The sequence below is a fragment of the Gavia stellata genome, chromosome 3 (genome assembly GCF_030936135.1).
Source record: "Gavia stellata isolate bGavSte3 chromosome 3, bGavSte3.hap2, whole genome shotgun sequence".
Lineage (NCBI taxonomy): Eukaryota > Metazoa > Chordata > Aves > Gaviiformes > Gaviidae > Gavia > Gavia stellata.
The window spans coordinates 30,386,484-30,406,640 of NC_082596.1; the positions used below are offsets into that span (position 1 = coordinate 30,386,484).

Consider the following 20,157-nt stretch of genomic DNA (forward strand, 5'->3'; position numbering starts at 1 on the left):
CTGCAGTGACCATCTCCTGTGCAAAGAGAAGCACGCTTTTCTAGGCCAGACATAGGTAAGCAAGAAAGCATCACCAGGAGAAAGATTGATGATGGAAGGCCCCCCCCAAAATCCTGCCAAAATTTAAAGGAAAAAAAAAATCATGAGAGCAAACTCTAGAACAGATCCTGCTGCTGTAGAAAAGCCTGGCACAAGTTAAGCAGTAAGATAGATAGCCATTGAGACAGACTGGCAAAATACTCTGTAGATCTTACAAAGTACATATAGATAGAGAAGCAAGAGGAGGAACCATGTCCACAGCAAGACCTGATGCTGGATACATAACACTGAGCCATAGGTTATTATGGAAACATAAGCAAGAGGGGTTTCTGGGCTGTGGCCAGTGTAATTATGTATATGGAGTTGGATTTAGCTTCTGTTATGGTGAAGGCCATGCCATTTCCTTCCCCACGTGCAACTGGGGGCATATTCCAAATGGAGTAAGTGTAAATAATGAAGTCATTTCTATGCTTTAACTAAGTGTCCATATAGTGATGGAAAAACCAAAGCCAGATCATAAATTCCAACAAACACTAACAGGATAGATGGATTATACAAAGATTCCCAGTGGCAAGGAGTAGATGGGAAATCTTTCTGCAGGTAATACTGCCTTGTGCCCTATCCGTCTGGGCTGTTTGGCAAAACTCCACACCCTAGTTTAAGATTATGTGAATGTTCTCACATATTCGCTTCACCAATTCCAACTAGGGAAGCTTGACATTTTTTGTGCATCAGACAGTGAGTCAGAAGATGAGGCAAGGAGATGTTCAACAGTGTGTTTTCTTCTGACTGGTTATAACCATGCATTGCTATGATGCTTATTTACCGGTCACGAATTTTTCTCTATGCATGCATAAATGGAATTAATCTTCTCCTTTTCCTGCTCCATAAGGTATTCTTGAGTTCCCTTGCTGACATGGAAATATGTACACTTACATTCATGACGTCTATCCAGGCAACAAGTTTTAGGGGATGTCTTTTATTCAACAGCTCAGTCACAGTAAATATTACCAAGTGAAGAGGCTACTCACTTGAACAGGTGTATTATGAACTGGACCTTACAATCCTGTAATATGAAGACACAAATGCAGGTATTCAGAAATGGATCCACTGTTTAACTTGAAGTTTTATGGTTCTACATGTAGTGGTGCCAGGCCAGGCAAATCTTTTCTGAATCATGGGACTTCATTTCCTGATGAAAGACGTTTCAATACAACAAGAAACAGAAGAAAAAAAAGAAAGCTGTTATGTAGTGTTGCTTCAGCATTTAGAGAATTACAGAGCAAGCGAATACCAGAAACTTGTTTAAAAATGGCTAACCCTTCAGTCAGATCCTGTGACAAGTGAACACCGTGCTTCCAGCATGGATGACAGAGAGTAACTAGGACAGCCGAGCTCAGCAAAGTAGCACGAGCAGCAGATTTTGTCAGATTTCCAAAAATTACTATTGACTGGCAATGCTTGCTTTTATTAAATTTAACTAATACAATTTTAATTATTTTATGCTATTAAATATTAACCATTAAAAGTTCAAATTGATTGGAATATAAAGCAACAGAAAGCAAAACTCAGTGTAACTCGGATCATATCCCTGAGTAAAAGGTCACAATCAGGGTCCAGCAAGAAGTTGCTTTCATAAAGAACTGCCAGGCAAGATTCCTTGCATTAGACTTTTGCTCCCCATCACCTCTAAGAGGAGGAGGAGACACCTGTATAAACAGCAAACATGATTTTTGGTTTTTAAGGCTATGGGAAGCACATATGGGAACTCTGGTTGGGAACGTTCAAAATATTTTATGGGAATTCTTAGAGTGGCATAGAAATAGTCTGATGATGGACATCAGTATAAGAACATAATTATTTTCACTGTTAATTAATACTGTACCATATTCTCTTTAAGTCCTAGCACAATTACTACTTTAAAGGCAGAAGACATGTTCCATATCCTCAACTTTATTTAGATTACACTACTCCATGCCTTTTTCAGAATTTTTCAGTAGTGGAAGTTATAGCAAAGTGCCTAAGACATTAGGCATGGAAAGTATTGTTTCTAAATTTGCATCCCCTACCTTTCCCAACAGAGACAATGAAATCAGTGTTTCAATTATAGGTCTTACACACTGTTGGGCAACAAATCAACTTTCATCTGTTTATTCAAGGGTCAGTAGCATTTGTTTAGCTATAAATTTAGGTATGCTGCAGACATTGATGCCATCTGTTGCTTAATGATGTCTGACAAGAAACACTATTCCTTGGTTATACTCCTACTCCAACAGAGATTTATTACACAGACAATGCACAAAACTGTGGGAACTCTTAAATTGGGGCTTAATGGCGGGCAGCCTGCAGCGTTCAGAAAAAAAAATCACTGTTCTCTGAAAGAAGCCAACTTTAATGGAAATGTCTGGTCTTTAGTTCAGTGGAAAAATTATATCATAACCATGAAGGATGATTAAGACACCATGTGCAGAGAGAAAAGGACTATGTAGACTGAAAAAGCTAGTCCGATAGGCTATTACTAGTGTGCAGGGCAATGTGTCCTGCAGTCCTGGTCTCATAATTACTCAAATCAGCCACCAGTTTGGTGCATATCAGTGGGAGATTTTCATCTGTAGTTCCTCTTACCTTGTGACAGGATTCTTTGGGACTTCAGAAATAGAATTAGCTGGACTCTTCTCAGCCTATAGAAGCAAAAACAGTTACATACATAGACTTTGCATTAATAAACATGCAGGCAAAATGTAAAAGCTTTTTAGGTAGAAATGGATACCAATCCATTAGTATCAACATTTATTTAAACACAGGATCCTACAGCTCAAGAATAACTTGGATAAGCTGCATTTGTTTCAATGCTTATTTAGTTATTCCTGCTGGACTAGAGGAATCTGCACTGTGTGGCAGCTCAGGCCGCCTCTTAGCTGGAAGTGGTATCAGAAATGTGAATGTTGAGGAACTGGCTCCACCGTGTGGCCTGTGAAAATGAACATTAAAAGCCCGGCAAGAAGCAGCATCCTTCACTTCAGTTTTCAGTAAGGATGTTTGCATTGTCTATGGGATAAAGGTAGGATGAGTAGTGGGAATGTCAGTAAAAAAAAAAAAAAAATAGTGGGACGAATTGGAAGAATTAAAAATCTTAATCCAATGAATCTTTATTATTGCCACCATACAGGTCTGAGAGAACTGGCCCATGGTCTCACTGCTCTAGCCCAGCGAGGAAGCTGGTCTAACTCCAGGAAGGAGTTTTGAGTTCTTCGACAGTTTTCTTACAAATCTTCTGCAAGATTCTAGTAACAGTAAAAGAGTGACAGAGTGCTACTCAAATTCACCAAAGGCATATTTTTTCCTAACACCTACTATATATTCTGCTTACCAATGGTATAACAGAATTGCAAAAGCATGAGTTAATGTAAACCTCTGGCTTGGAAAATCAGTGGCAGAATCAGTGAGACTTACTTCAAGAATTCCTGTAGAGATAGCATTCTGTGTAAGTGCTCCTGCTTGTGCTAAGTCCAGGTATGGTACAGTAGTGCAACCACTTCTTCTTCATACCTGTTGGCAACATCACTTCCAGCCTTCCTGTTGGATTTTCTCCTAGAAAGACAGGATGTCATCTCCAGGGAGATCTTGTTAAACAGAGTTCTTAACAGAAGTATTGCAATTTATTATGCCAATCTTTTCAGTTTTCTGAAGCAGAGACAACTCCTTCGACTAGATGGAGTTTGCTCTACTGTCCTACTTAATTTACCATCTCACTTAATGACAATTTTCATTCTCATATATATATTCCTATCAATCCTTCTTCATTTGCACCCATGTTCTTCACAGTCATCCGTATTGAAATTGAGGTATTCATTTAGACCGTAGACTTAGATTATCTTTGCCTCATCCTGATTGCATAGAAGTTGTGTTTCTTTCTTCCCCATCTTCCTTTTTCATGGCTGATTTTCCACCTACTATGTATTTTTTTCAAAAGTAAAAATCAACACGACTTCTAACAAAGTTCACTTTACTTATATGATCTCTGTCATCAAAGATACACTTTCCTTGGCTAATGATTTGCCTTTTCATTTCTTACTTTCAATTACTCCCAACAGCCTTTTTGGTCATTATTCATCAGTAAAAGTGCAGCATTCCTTTTCTGTGGTTTGGAATTTAAGTACCAGAGATTTTAGAAGTTTTGTTTTAAAGAACAGCAAGTGTTTTCCTCATTTAAGTGCATGGAATTTTTCAGTTCCATTAACTTGTATTTACACAAATACTGAATACTTGCCTTTTTGAAATTAAAAGCTTTGAAGATACAATTTTGTCTTAAATTATTTTAATTTGAATGGAAGCAACTTGCAATAATCAATGCAAGATTCATTTCAAGGACAAACACACTTGTTTACTGAAATCCAAACTATAATTGCATAGCACATAATCTCCTGTTGGATTCATGATTAACTGAGAAAGAAATCTGGCATTTGTTACATACAGGATTAAGTGGATTCTACACATTCTTGCAAGTATTTTGCTGTCCAGTCCAAATACAGAAAGCTAAAATTTTCTATAATAGCAATACTCTGTTGGTGTTCATTGTCCTAATAATATCACAAGGTCTCCATCTGTATTCAAATCTGTCTCTGTGTTTTAATGAACACAAAACTTTTCAGCCTTTCTGTCTCTCCCTCACAAATAACCCTGAACTGGTCCATTTCGTTTTACTGCATATTTTTGCAAATCAATATGTACTTAAACGGAAAAGAAAATACTCTTAAAAGTATGTTCTAAAAGAAAATACTTTTAAAAGTATGTTCTTAAAGAAAAGGTGAGTCCGATTTGATCTGTAATTCATCACTAGCTGTACATTAGCTGTACTCTTTTTTTGGGGGGGGGAATGTTACAATACATTCTATCAAATTCTTGGTTTTGGAAATAAAATAATTCCTGAATGCATGCTTTGTGCTGCAATATTGACAACGATAAATGCCAGGATTCATTGAGATGACAGGCAGATAGATGAGGTGGAACACACACTGTATAGCTGCTTCCTTTGCTGAGTGAGTCATGGGACAAAATGCCTCAGGAAGAAATAGATGTTTTATTTTGCTAAACTCACTGACAATATGAACATTCTTTAACTGTGATTACTCAGCAGATAAACACCAGCAAGCAGATCCAGGAGAGTCTTTCTTTGAGATACAGTAAAATTAATATATATTATTTTCATTTTGTAGTAGAAATGCATAACCATAGCTGGTTGTATACCAAGGGTCGTACTAGGAATTCGCAGTTCAGTTATGAATTTACACCCGACTGAAAGATGGCCACAGCTGGTGGGAAACTTGTTTCAGTTAGTAAAAAACCTTTGAAACTGTAGGAATAAGCTTTTAATTTTCTAGTAATTGCTTTTGTGAGGTGTGGGAAGCTGGGAAGGTTTCAGTGTCTGTCAAAACCTAATAGGTGGTAATTAATTTCAATCATTTGCCTGCCCTGCTGAAATTAATATATACATCATATACATTCAAGTAGTCAAGGATTTAGTGTACCACCCTGATTAGGGTAATTTTTTTTTTTTAATTCATCAGTGCCCATGTGCTTTTTTCTCTATTTAATGTAGATGAGGCAGCAGGATTAGAGTCCACATAAAATATTCTTAGTTTGTTACCAAGGTAATCAATACTAAGCTGCGCTATTCATCGAAGAGAGAAAGGCAATGGACCAAAACTATGTACCCTTTATTCTTCAAGAGAAAAACAAAAGTGTAAAGCATATTTGCAATGAGGTTGATGCTTTTGTGTAGTAATAGTTTGTAGACAGAATGGAATCAGAGCAAATCCATGAGGGAGTAATATAAATTTCAGACAGTGTTTTCCTTTGTGCCAACATACAAAGCATGTGTTTGCTTGTTGGAACCAGAACTACTATGTCAGTAGTTGATAAACTTCTGCCTATTCTGCTGTTCAAAGGCAGTAGAGGAAATATGCAAATAAAGCAAAGTGCACTCAGTATCTGATTTTGTGGGCAATTAAGATATTATTTCACTTTAACAAGTTTCATTTGTGTGCTTAAAAGGTATAAATTAATCAGGAAATTTCAGAATGATGTAACACTTCAGGTAACTGATCCATGTACTTCTTGCAAGAAACCAAATTCATACCCAAGTTAGTGATATTCAAGATCAGACATGGATGTATGAATTTTGGGAAGATATAGGAGAATGTTTGTGTCCAGGCAAGACATAAACACTTTTTTTTGTACCTGTAAACAGAGAACAAGTGATACTGTTCTGATGTCTCATATTTTTGAGGATCTGTTTGATTGGATACACAGAAACCAGGATGAGATATTAATCTAAACTCCAACAGCTGAAAAGGTGCATTACTAGAGTGTCTGTCCACCCTTGCATTACAAGCATATGTATCAAAAAAAAAAAGAGTAGCAAGGTTTTCTAGTAAGTTCTTGTTGCTTCCAATCATCACTCAGCATTAGAAATAAAACCAGAAATAATTTTTTTATGTAAGTCAATTTATTGGTTCTCTGAAGACACAAAAGCTGTTATTTCAAGTGCAGGCAACTAATCTTGTTTTATTGCCCCAATAACAAGAGATTAAAACATCACAGTCAATGGCTTTTAGGTAGAAAGATTCAAACTCTTGTCTCAGTTATTTGTGTTGAAATTTTCTCAACACTAAGATCAACTGCGTATGGATATAAGAAAAAATTTTACATGTAAGACGTAGTACAGTAGAAAAAAAAAGTTGCTTATGAACTTTCTGTAGAAACATTTTTCTGTGTTGAGAAGATGTACAGATTCAGGAGTTTAAAGAAGATCTAAGAGACTCTTAAAATCAATACCGTTGCAAGTGCTGCACTCGTAATATCAAAAGCTGAACTTCTGATAAAATTAAGCCAATGCCAAAACATTTGTAAACAGGATTCAATCAATACTTTAGTTTCTGCTGACATGAACTTGGTTTTTAAAATGAAACTGCTTTATACTAAGCAAAATACACTTCTAATAAAGTGAAATATTAATTCTCAATGGGAATTCAGCAATTCTTCGAACATTTCTAGATTAATACAAAGGATCAAACTCTGCCCTCAATTTCATTCCTGAATTCTCACTGAACTGTGCTGATAATAACAGAGAATTTGTCCAATGTTGCCCATTCATTATGTCCCTGTTGGAGCACAATTTTTCTAGTAAAGGTGAAAAGTGAAATAGTGATGGAGAACTGGGAAATGCATATTCTAGCCATTTGTAACCCTGCTTTTTTCAGACTTTGACATATCCCTTATAAATGTTGCCGTGAACACATTTGTGGCAACATCTCCAGAAGAACGCCCCCTGCCACCTACTGAGTTAGAGGAATACAGAGAATCCAGAAGCAGCTTCATTTGCAGGAGACTTTACACACCACCTTTGACCACCCAATCTCCTGTATGTACAATCCTGAATAATCACCCTGATGGTAAATGTAATGTAGTAGATCTTTACTCACATAGTCTGCATGTGGGTTCAGCCTAGATGGTACTTGTGTTATGCTGTTTAGGAAGCATGCTGAAATGATAAAGTTTACATGATGAAGGACAGGGGAAAATGATTTAGAAGTTTCTGCCTGCCAGTGATTCCTTGCTCAGATCATACGTGCGAGTTGATATGTCTCCCCAGAAAGTAAGAGAGCTAAACAGACTCCACTTAGAGTCTCTAACTACACAGAGTCACAATAAATAAACACTTATGTGACTTAACCTGGATTTTTCAGTAGTGGGGAAGACATATGACACATATGAGTCATCCACAAAGACCCTCTCCATATGCAACAAAATCCCTAATAGGTGAAATCATTAATAAAAAAACAGGCAGAGCATCAAAACTAAAAATCCATCATCCTGGGAGGTAACATAGTCAGAGTAGCAGAAGAAAGGCTCTTCCCCCTCAGCAATACTAAAGCTACTATGCTAAATACAAGGCAACATGATACCAGCAGCACTCTACAGCTAGATGGGTGAAGTAACAACAGCAGTGAAAGAATAAAAGATCAATGGGCAGCAGCAGGACATGGCAAAGACAGCAAATGCTGAAATCACAGCAAAGTATCTTTTCTTCTTCACACACAGAAGCTGAGTATGCTTGATTGTATCCCCAGAATACTAATCTAATCTTGGATAACAAACTATGAACAAGAGAGGGAAGGAAAAATCTGCTATGTTAAAGAGGAACTTATTCTTTGGATGTTTGCACTGGAGGTGGGCTATCTGAGGAAGATCACTACTAGAGATGCTATAGGAGCAGGCATTTTACCTCCTGTTCGTGTACTGTTGACCCACTGTTATTTCTGCTTTCCTGAACTGCTGGTTCATTTTTTTGCCTTTACTACATTTCCTTTGAAATTAATTTTAAATATTGAAACTCAGCCCATTTTTCTTCCAAGACCACATGTCAGAGAAGTGACACTATCACAAATGCTGAGGCATTTGTGATCAAGAATCACATATATCTCACATTTCCTTATTAAGGTTAGTATTTGCATACAGTATTTTTTCTGCGTTCAAAATCATATTCAGTTTTACCACTCAGAATTTCAAGCTGAGAAACACAGATCTGGATCCAGAGGAAAAGCAGTAGACAGCAAAAACTAACTACACTTTGGGATGCAGGTATTTTCTCACTCAGGTGCAGCAGAGTGAGACTTGAGACTTGAGACTTCACTTGAACGAGGCTTTCACTACCCTGCCCTTCACAGGCTGAGGTGGGCGCCAGTTATCAACCAGTGGGTTCACAGGTTCATTCTCACCATTCTTGGAAAGGCTACGGAGCTTCGCCATCTGCAAGGAAGAAAAATTACAATGTCCATGTGAATTCACCTGGAAGCAGTGTGGACCTTGATGCCTAGAACAAACTCTGAGACAGAAAAGTTATTTTCTTATATAATGAAAAGCATACTGGTAGAGATTATTGGTAGAGATCACTGCAGCCCAACAGCTAGCACTGTTTCTGTGGATCTTTACACTCTTCATCCACAGAACAGTGCATCATCTGACCCTTGCCTGGGCTTCTTTTAGATTTTTCCCTGACCCACACTCACAATGTGGAAGAAGAGTAGGGGCCTCCTTTGACCTGTTGGAGCTGGACTGCAGTCAAATCATTTGTGAAAATACGTCTAGCCATGAAAGAGGATGCACATCTAAGTCTATGCAAGGTAGTCTGATAGAAAAAGCTGGTCTGCAGAAGTTCATATTTTGTTCTGTAAGGCAGAGAAATGTATGCCGACTGGATTATTACATTCAATCATGAATTCAGCACTTAGCTGTTGTTCTCCAAATTAGTTTAAATCCAGTGTTGCTTTGTTAATTGTTACCCTTTCATCAGAATGCAAAATAAATCTGTTCTGAAAACAGCCAAATCAGTAAAAAGGCTATACCCTGACTTGTACTGCTGAAGGAGAAAATAGTATAAATAACCAAAAGTTTTAATGCAAGAACTAAAAATGTCACATTACCCAGACTGGGTCTCTATTCTTTTTCCTGTGTAAACGCACATTTGAGCTATATGAATACAATTAGTACATTAATTTGTATTAGCATTCAGGTTTGCAGGTTCTAGCTAGTTTGATCCTTCTCACTGACAGCTTTTAGGAAGTCAAGATCTGGACCCAGTTTAAGCATTTCTTAAATTAGGAAACCAGCTAAATGCTAGTCTCACTTGACACTTAATGCAGAAGCACAGAGAATGAACTGAGGCTGCTGTGATGGCTGAATTTTGTGGCTCAGGGGCACTTCTGCCTATGCAGGTTTTCAAGATCCCAAGAACACTCCTGATAAAACTATTCCAGGAGGTGTCTAGGAAGACAGCCTGATTCTCAAGGTCAGTTTTACAGTCCATCTCAACAGTCCCCTCTGCAGGCAATTTCTCACAGTCCTCAGTTAAAGCTTTCCTTATCAAAAAAGGCAAGGTAACATAGGGCTTGCAAATCATCACACTGACATACTGAGACACTGTTGAGAACTGGTAAAGGAGTAGCAGGACTAGCTGGAGTTTACCTGGTCTGAGCTGACTTCAATCGGCTCCCTCAAGAGAATCCAAGTGATGCACTCCTCACAGGGTGGTGTAGTGAATGAACCATGGTAGGTCCAGTAGTCCCGAGATTTGGGGAAAAGAATTGAAGGATCGAAGTGCTGAAAAGGAGCCTCTTTCCCCTTAGAGAAACAGAAAATAATTCTCTGCAGTAACTCTAGGGATCTGCATCTTAAAATACATCAAGTATCTATGTTATTATAAAGGGAGTAATTAAATATAAAGATTCATGCAAAAGATCAATCTCCTTTTCTTCCTGTCAAGCATTTGCCCTGCAGTTAACAATAACTGACATTTTGATTCCATTAATAAATTAAAATAAATTACAAACTAAATTGCACTGGACCAAAGCAAATTCATTGTTACATTTTTGTATTCTGGAATTATCAAAATCATGAAGTAGAATTGCTAAAGTATACCTAGAGGTTAGGTTTATGTTGAATAATAATGTTAAATAACTATCACAATTCTCTGCAAAGAACTCTCTTTTGCATTTGTATCTATGCAATAGGTATAGACTTTGGTCCTTAGATCATTAATTAAACTGAAAAACAGTTTAGAGTAGGTTTGCAATGCTATTTGTGCTAGTATCATAGGAAGACAGAACCCAGGACTGGTGCAGAAACTGTACTGTGAATCCCTTTTGTAAATTGATTCAGTTCCATCTTAAAACTAATAAAGTTTTTAATCTCTCTTACACTGACTGGGACCTTACTCTATCATTCCTACTAGTTTCTTTTCATTTCAGGCTAACTAAATTCTGATTCAGTTATATGCATTTGTTTTGGCCACTGCTGTCCTCAAATTCAAAAAGTTTTTCATTTCTTCTTGATATTTGCATACTAGCGTATTTTTACAGAGCAGCATCAATAAGACTATCAATCGTGCAGGCAAGGATTGATACCAAATCCTCTACAACAAGAATACCTACAGAAGTGAGGAGTTATATGTTTACTTAAGTAAAAGAAAGTGTCTTGCCCCACAGTGCAATGTATTTTGCCCCACAGTCCAATGCATCACCTCTGGTGCTACTGTTAGGTATCAGAATGATGCCAAAAAGAGTGAATCTGAACTTCTGATTTCTGCTTCTGCTGCTTTTCAACTACATCATATCACAAAAATTGTTTCGATACCTTGGTCTTAATGTTATCAATTTCTTCAAGAATTCTCTTCATCTCTGGTTTGGGAGTTTTTCCAACCTGTAATGAAAAGCACAAGTACTATATTTTTTCATTGTGTTCCACAGTATTCGAATGAAATTCAGTGTATCCCATCTGTCAAGTTAGGCAGCAGTACTCTCAGAGCATCTAGTACAGACTGACACAAAATTATGAATGTTAAAATAACATCCGGAATAGGAGACTCAAGTAACTGGCTTTGCAATTAAAAAAGTTGTTGAAAGACTCTACAAGGTATCTCCCACTGTCTGAGGAATAAACTGCTCACTCAGACAGTGTCAACTACCAGCCTAGCCCTTGGCTCCTGGTTTGAAAGCAACCCACAACCACTGTGAGACGTATGAGCACTCAGCAAAGTGTTGATAGTCTGAACAGCTGCAGTTCCTTCAGACACTTCAAACATTCTGCAGCACGTATACAGTCAGATCAGACTTGATGTAAGACACATGATGAGATTCATGTCATGACTTCCTCAAGCTATGGGGTCACTTTATTGCTTGTGTTCATGATGGTCAGTACCTCCAAAAGCTTTGACACGGCTCTGCATCCCAAAAGAGTAAAGACAGTCTGCATAAGACATGCTGTTATTGCCATGTCTTGTTCCAAAATAGATTAAATTGAATTCTTCAGGAGATAGTTCAATCTCTGTTTTAGCAATACGCAAAAACCCAGTCATGGAATATGACAAACCCAGAGCAAAACAACAGCTCCTACGCTGACAAGCAAAAAGGAAACAAGGAAAGACCAGAGAAGGTATAGTGATACTACTTTCTTTTCTAGACCTTTTAGCTGACCTTAGCATAGTTAATAGGAACATAATGTTACATAGTGTAAGTTGTGTTTTACAACATAAAGCTTTAGCCTAAAATGGACCAAAAGAAATGACAAAGGAAGAATTACTGAAGGACATAGTCATAGGGGAGAACCTGGACAGGCTTTGACCTTCTGTCACTTTCAGTTTAAACTAGAAAAAGGTCAGGCTGACTCACAGTATAACAGCATTAAAATGGCACTGGATCTAGCCTGTCCAGGGACACTGTGGCAAAATTAATTACATCCACTTGCTATTGCTTGTATGCATGCAGCTTACTAGAGATAAAACAATAAAAGGAGAACTTTGGCACTGTGTTCAAGCTGAAATGCCCACCTGCAGGTAAAATGGCAGCCACATAGCTGAAGTTTGCATAATATATCACTATTAGATTGTCTGCCTGTTAGTGTTTCTCAGTGTCCTAGACCACAGGCAGATTTGATAGTAGGATTGCTTTCTTTCTGTTAAGTTTATAAAAAAATCAATTGGCAAATACCGGTACAGTATTATTTTGTTGTGAAGCTGCTGTATTTCAAGGTTAAAATGTTCAGTGAACTTCTTTTACCATCAACTCTTTCAAGTACTTGGTCTTTTCGGAGCAGGTTTGTTGATCTCCTTTTGATTCCCAGCTTGTGCGGGGATCAGCAAGAGATGAAGGATGGGAATCAGTCAACATAACCTTGCTGACAGGTAGATACAATACCTGCTAGCAGAAAAAGGACAGGAGGAAACACTCTTCCTAGGCAGACTGTCCTCCTCACTCAGCACACATCACAGCACAGAGCTGGTCAGCTATCAGGGACAAAGTTAGCAAGTGTCCCAGGCTTGAAGTCCTGTGTGTCTTGTTCAATACCACCCGTGATATGTGCCACTGGTGTCATGAATGGTGTCAGAAGTCGGCTATGAACGGGTTAGTGCATGGAACCTGGAGAGCCCAAGGACAAATGTGACTTCAGTCTGTTCATCACTTTGCATGTTTTCCTGTAAAATGATACAGTGCAGGGAAAAAAGATGGGAACTTTTCCCCTGGCACTAGAGAAAGAGGAAAAATACATAAAGACTGAATATTTGCCACTTACTTTCAGAAAAATGCCCACAACAGCCACACCATCAGGTTGTTTCAAAGCTCCAGCAAAATTACCATGTTTTGGATTCCAGTGCACCATATGTAACTAAAAATCAATGGAACCTCAGTTATAAGAGCAAGGAATTGTCAACAGCACAATCTTACAACCTTTTACATTAAATTAAGAAAAGTTTCCAGTACACAGTAAGTAAAGGAATTGGCATGAAGAAGAAAACTATACATAAATATTTCCTATTCCCATTCCCATGCTTCCATGCACTCACACTTTCTATAAATATCACTTTGCATTTAATTGAAGCATAAAAGAAGAAAAATTGAGTTTACCACACAATACCTTTAAAAATTAATCAGACAATTCAACTATAAACAATTTAACCAAGCACGTGACATGCAGGCATGCAGTGCATAAAACACCTAGTGACACGCACTTCATCTCAGGTAGAGTTTTAGACCATCATGTTATGCAGATAACAGCTCAAGGATTTACAGTGGATCGTATGCAGTGCATATGTTATTGTTTTGTATATCTTACTACTCTCAGCACATTGTACTGGAAAGAAGTGGAGATAGTAACCTGACATTTCTTTCTCATTTCTACTTTCAACAATGCTGTATTTTCAGGGTATATTTCAAGTTTTTACATCTCCTTCCAGAAAATCTCTGGCTCCTGCATATAGCTACAAATGCTGCAACCAGCAGTGTGGAATCTCAAAATAAGTAGTGTCTGGAACATAGCGCCATACAAAAAAAATAGGAGTCTGGTGCATATTTTGAATGCAAGTTTTTGTCACAGTAACAATTATTTAAAATAACAACAAAATAATTTTCCCTGAATAGAAATTCATGTGTTGTTCTCTGTTTCTTTTCTCTTGAGCATAAAGGTATCAGTGGTAAGGATGAAGGTGGAGCAGCCATATATCTTTGGTTGCATTCTAGCAAAATTTCATACATTCCAGGCTTTCTTCTCCTGTCAACAAATATTTGAGTACTGCAAACAAAAGCAAAGGAAAAAGTCTGTGCTTGAACTAACCAAGAAATAGGTTGAGGAAGCAGAATTTGTCTGTTTAGTTGGCCACAGAAAGTAGAACACTAACACAGTTTGGCTGTGGCTAAGGAATGGGAAAAAAACCACCAAACGATCTCCCACAGTCATCTCTGCAATGTTTGTGCACACTGACCCTGCAAAATATGCCCAAATTTTCTCCTATGATAGGTGGGCAAAGCCCCTGTAAGCTCTGCACCTTGAGGGTATAGGTGGAAGGCAGGAAAACACTACTGCAGACTTTTTGTGGGTGTAGGCATACATTTTGAGCCTATTCTCAAATAAGATGGAGGAAGGAGGTAATATTTGCTATTAATTCACTAGCATCAATAGTGAATTCACATATTTATTACCTGAAGAAGTCTTCATAGCAGCCATTAATTTTAGCAAATTTGGACAGCAATAGTGCAGGAGTTTACACTACAAAAAAGCCCAAAACATCTGTTTTCCACAGTTCCCAAAAATAAACACAGAGATTTTAAAGCACAGATGTTCAGAAACTAGAAGATACTCTACCACTCTGAATCAGTTTTAAGGTGGATCTAATTTTGAATGTCAGTTTATCAAATGTGCTTTTAGTGAGTTTTTCTATTAATGAGTTTTGCTTTCTGAAACTAACTTAGTAATTTAAGCTACACCAGAAATGGCTAAAAGCCAAAAAACATCAGCAGAAAACAGATCTTCCTATTTGGAAATAACAGATCACTTTGTCTCAAATATTTTTAAAACATTCTAAAATACCAGCAAAACCTCTTGCTTGAAGAAGCAAATTCCATGTCAGTATATACTTGCAAAGATGCATTTGTTGGCAGATGCAACTTATCCCACTGCACACCGATGAATCTTCACAAGTTTCATAGACAGATTTTAGAGAAAAATCCATAGCTAAATACTTGCAAAAGGGAGAATGGTTAATCTGTTCAGATGCACAATCAGTCAAATTCCAGTTAGTACTGAATACCACTATTAAAAATAAGTCCTACCTCTGCTGCATACTTCACCCCATCTATAACATGCTCAGAGCCATGGTCATCAGAGGAACCCCAGTGCAAGTGAAGCTGACGCAGCCTGTAGGCTCCTGTGAGTGGCCCACCTCTCAGCACTGCAATTGATAATCTACATCAACACTAGCCTACAAAACACTGACATACACATTTACTGAACAGGGACCCTTACTTTGAAAGTGTGGAGCACCTCTTGTAAATCCAGCTAATTGCTGTGGGGGTCACAACACTCACCAGTTTACAAGATTGGGGCTGAATTCTGTTATCACTCAGGAAGAGTCCTGTTTGATGCAAAAACTGTGGAAGCTGCTGTGAGTCAAGCACAGAATCAAACCCCAGAAGCCCAACAAGCCCCTTTCTCTTGGAAAGTGGACACACTATAGTTCCTGATGTGGATAGAGAAGGAAGGTATTCACTACTGATTCTGGTCAAGAAATGGTATGTTGTGAAATGGTTGGGGATAAGACTGTGAAATTAACCCAAAGGTGCTTTGAAGCGTACCTCTAGTCCATGACTGGCGTACCGTATACAGCTCAGACAACTAAACAATGGTTACAGCATAGTTTGCTGCTTCTAAAAAAAAGAAAAGGATCTATTTCTTGAAAGTGAGGGAAGAGAAGAAAGTTTAGGTCAAATGAGTTAGAAAAGTGTTCTTGAGAAAGCAAAAGCTATAGTCCACATTTAACATTGCCACCAGTGAAGCAAATTAAGAAGCTATTATTTCTGCTGTTCTTAGCCAAATAATGCTGACCATGCATCACTCTGACAGTTTACATCAACTCTGACTTTCAAAACATCGCACCTGCTCTTTCAGTTTGGGGATTCTTTTGAGCAGGGACTGCTTAGAGGATAAGCTCTCAAATATATTTTTCATTCATCACCTAAGGTAGGAATGAGACATGTTTCCTTACACAGAAAGCTGATAATGTAGTTCACAACTGCAGTGCCAGAAGACCTTGTTTAAATAGCATCCAAGTTTGACAGCTTTGAAGTTCAAAGTTAACATTGAAATAATATTTAAATCCTCTTGTGCTCAATGGTCTCAAATTAATTCTTGATATCATATCTGTTGGAATACCTACACAGAGTAAGAGGTTTAACTTTGCAGTTTCTCTTTGTAGTTGGTAGGTGTCACAGCCATTTGGGGGGGGGGGGGGGCAGAAACAAAGCACTGTGTTAGAAGCCTTTAATGGAAAATATAATACGTAACATAATAATAATAGTTGTGGTTGTTGCTGTTGTTGTTGTTTCACTTTTGAATGTAGGAAAAATAATGCATAGACTCTAAGGCCCAAATCCTCACAAGTATTTGCTTGCCTTTGCAGACTGGAATCAATGGTAGGCAGGAACTTTCAGGAGCTGAATTTATGTGATCTACCTACATTTACAAGCTAAATCAATATCAGAGTTGGAAACTCATTTAGTGGTCGTTTCTTACAAGTGGCCCTTTCCAGAGCTCAAATACTGTGAAACACTTGGAAACAGCACTTCCTAATGGTATGCAGATCTCCCTAGCATAAAAATAAATCTTTTCAGCATTCAAAATTTTCCATGTGATTAGATCAGAAAAAGGCTAACTTCAAGCTAGATTTCTTTTTCCAGTTAAAATCGGATCTGTGACTACTACTTACACTCAGCTGCTCCCACCACAGAAGCCAACAAATGAAGGCAATGTTTATGAAATGCTTCCTCATGTGGTTTTTCAGAGCTGTCAAACATTGTATTTGATTCCAATCAGCCACATCCTTATGAAAGGCTTGAGCCCTAAACTACTGTTGGGTTGATGGTTGGACTTAATGATCTTACAGGTCTTTTCCAACCTTAGTGATTCTGTGATACTGTCCAGCAGCCTGCAGAAAGTTAGTAACAGGAGCAGGGCGTGAATGTACACACTGGGTGTCCAGAGGAACAACAGAGATGATGGGGAGGGTAGAGGCAAGGAGGGAACTGAGGGAAGATGATTCAGAGGAAGGGCTGTGCTCTGCTTGGCCAAATCAGGGTCTTTCTCCAATAGACTTCCCTGGGCAGACACATTCTTGAGCAGCCTCTGTCTAAACATTTCAGCCTTTAGGAAGCTGCAAAGACAGAGCAGAACCACCATGTGAAAAAGTTCGTAATCAATTTACTTCCCGTGCTTTGAGTCATGGCATTGATTTTATGCAGTACTTGTGGAAGAGCATTCCATATTATAAAGTGCAATTTATGGTTTGTCTGAGGCCACTGTGTAGAAACTGTGGTAATAAATACTAAAGCACCATACAAACACATAACAAAGAGATGGTTCCCTGCCCTAAATAGCTTAGATTCTGTCTGCAAGATGTGGAACAATAATGGGTAGCTGTAATGGTAAATAAAGGAGTCCAAGGAAACAATGAGCTCATCAAGATAAACAAGAGAGATAGTGATCTTTCAGTGTACTGCAGATATATTTCATTAATTATATAGCTTACTATGAGCAGAATTCCAATACGAATGGCATCAAAGCAGATGCAGAAAAATACAATGGAAAGTAACTCTGTTTTCCATTAATTAGATTGCTTTCCTTCTTGATAAAGGACTGATCAATATTGCATGCTCTTGAGATGTCTTTGCATTATACGGTATTGTGAATTTATTATTCATTTTGACTGTTGTTGCCTGTCTGCATTCAGAGCTATGCACTGATATAGCTCTGGAATCAAGTTTTGAACAATCTAACTCGGAGATTAGAGACTGCTCTCTCTCAATTAAATAACAAAGCCATTTCATAGCTTTCCAGAAGCTATGAAATGCTATTTCCAGAAATGCTATTTTCATAGCCTTTTCAGGCTGTGGAGGCTCTTAAGACTTCCCATACAAAGAGAAGAAATCAAGATCACAGTTGGTGGAAACACACGAGTTTTGCATTTATGAAGTGCCTCAGAGCGTGCACTAAAACCCCCTGGGTGACACTCTCTCCCCTTACACAAAACCTGAGGAAGCGGTGTCCACACTGAAGGAGGTGACTTGGGGAAGAGAAGTCCACCTTCCAGCTGAGCCTGTATTTCAGGGGTGCCCCTACAGCTACAGCCTGCCTGTCCCACCTATGGACCTAAACATGGCTGGATCCACCAGAATAAACTCTGGGAGCACTTTTTTATGTACCCAAATGACTTTTCTCTGCCAGCCTGCATAGGCCAGGTACCGCAGGATGCGTTCCGATTCCCAGCGCTTTGCAAACCTCAATTCCTAACAGCTCCCAAAAGCTGAACCAAAAACCAACCTGATCGATCAAAAGTGTCATCGAAGACAACTCTGCAGGTGCGCCCATTGTTCAGGATGGTTTTCGCTGCCCCGGGATCGTAACTGGCGTGCCAAGGGGCGAGAGAAGCGTCGTGCTGCACCTCTTTGCTGTTGATCTCAATGGGCGACTGCTTGTCTCCCTTGGCCATGGGGTAGTTTTCATGCCAGCGCTCGGGTCCTGGGGAGAAAGGCAAGGAAATGTCCCTCCAGCTCCTCCCCGGCCGGCCCGGCGGCCCCGCGCCCCCACTCACCGTTGTCGCTGTCGTAGCCCCACACGGACTGGGCCATGGTGCCGCTGTCCGCGCCCCGTCCCTCACCCTCTGCGGCGGCTCCGGCGGCGCGGTGGCCTCCTCCCTCCCTCCCTCCCTCCTTCCCTCCCGCCCCGGGGGGCTTTTTATAGACAGCCGCGGCTTCGCGTCCTCCCCTGAGGGGTGGGCAGGGGGAGGGCGGCGGCGGGAGGCTGCGAGGCGGTCGGGGGTGGGGGGCGGTGGGGAGCAGCGGGGCGGGTAGAGCCATTTTCTCCCCCCCGGACGAGGCAGAGGGATGCCGGCGGGACCCAGCGGCGCCCTCCAGCTGCCTCCCGCAGAGCGCGCCTCAGCCCGCCCTGCCGCGGGAGTGGGAAGGGGGGCTGCGCCGCCCCGAGGGCCCGAGGAGAGCGGGCGGGCGGGTGCTGGTGCTGAACCTGAGGCAGAAACGGCGGGAGCGCCCCGCAGCCCCCATGGAGGGCCGTGGAGCCAGGCCCGGGCGGAGGAGCGGCTGCGTGGAGCGCTAACCTGCTGCACAAGCACGGGGAGCCAGCCAGAAGGGAACGCAATAGCCCAGCCCGGCCCAGGCTGCACGGTTTTCCCCTGTTCGCAGGCAGTGTTGCAGGCGTGAAGTCCGCCCGGATGGTTTTGGGCGAGCTCCCAGGGTGGGCTGGCTTCAGAGCTGTGGCTTCACTGTTCTCACAAATACTCCCATTTAACAGTTCCAAAAGACACTGTATTTGCCTGAAAGGATATCTCATAGCCTGCAAAACCATGCTGTTATGCAAAGCTAGCCTCTGCCAGCCCCAAATGAGGTCATTCCTGGCTATTCCGTCACATTCGGGTTTGACATTGTCCAGTCGATTCTCCTTTGTGCAGGGAGCTTTACACCAAATGAGTTTTTCATGTTAGGCAACTTAGCAGTCGATGTTTCGGTTAGGACAACAGCTGTTTTTCAGATGATGGAGAGTTAGTAGTGATCGGTATGGTTGTGTTACTTGGCTTTGTCTCTACATCTACGTTGAATACACAAAGCTTTTCTTTCAAATGCCAGCTTCGCTGCAGTCTCCTTTGGATTTGTCAGTCTGTGTTACCACTGCTGCAACTGTATCTACCTTGAGCTAATAAATACTACCTCAAACTATGTACCTCAAGCTAAATAATATCCCAAACTAAATATTTGCGAGTCAGCCAAGAAACGTTGCGAACCATGGAGATTTCCGACATAGTTGCAGTGAACTTGCTCAAATGCTCCTTGTACCCATCAGCGCTGGAAGTAGCATGGAGAGGCTGTAAATCCTTTCTATTGGTGAGGTACAGGGAAAAAGTTGAGAAGCTGCAATATACAGAGCCTAAGATTGATTTGGTCATATTTCATGTTCCAAAACCAGCTGGAAGATAAAGGTTCCCCTCTAGCTTGCTTATATAGC

The 20,157-nt window shown here is 39.9% G+C and overlaps 1 protein-coding gene across 2 annotated transcripts; it reads right to left on the minus strand.

The window, feature by feature from the left end:
* Positions 1-8,730: 8,730 nt before the first annotated feature.
* On the minus strand, positions 8,731-18,770 carry LOC104260887 (carbonic anhydrase 3). 2 transcript variants are annotated; one of them, XM_059815373.1, is made up of 7 exons: positions 18,734-18,770; positions 18,463-18,660; positions 15,201-15,319; positions 13,168-13,260; positions 11,233-11,298; positions 10,066-10,221; positions 8,731-8,850 (listed from the first exon to the last, which is right to left on the minus strand). In XM_059815373.1, exons 1-7 carry the CDS (start codon positions 18,768-18,770, stop codon positions 8,731-8,733), a joined length of 789 nt encoding a protein of 262 aa, XP_059671356.1. The 2 variants fall into 2 exon arrangements, with proteins under 2 accessions (XP_059671356.1, XP_059671357.1); XM_059815374.1 differs by having other exon boundaries at positions 11,233-11,266; positions 13,142-13,260.
* Between the last annotated feature and the right edge of the window lie 1,387 nt (positions 18,771-20,157).

Coding starts and splice junctions, on each gene's coding strand:
- LOC104260887 (XM_059815373.1), bottom strand. CDS start 18,770: ATGGCCCAGTCCGTGTGGGGCTACGACAGCGACAACG. Junction 11,299..13,167: donor TTGTGGGCATTTTTCTGAAA/GTAAGTGGCAAA, acceptor TTTTCATTACAG/GTTGGAAAAACTCCCAAACC. Junction 8,851..10,065: donor TTGAAGTCAGCTCAGACCAG/GTAAACTCCAGC, acceptor TCTTCCTTGCAG/ATGGCGAAGCTCCGTAGCCT.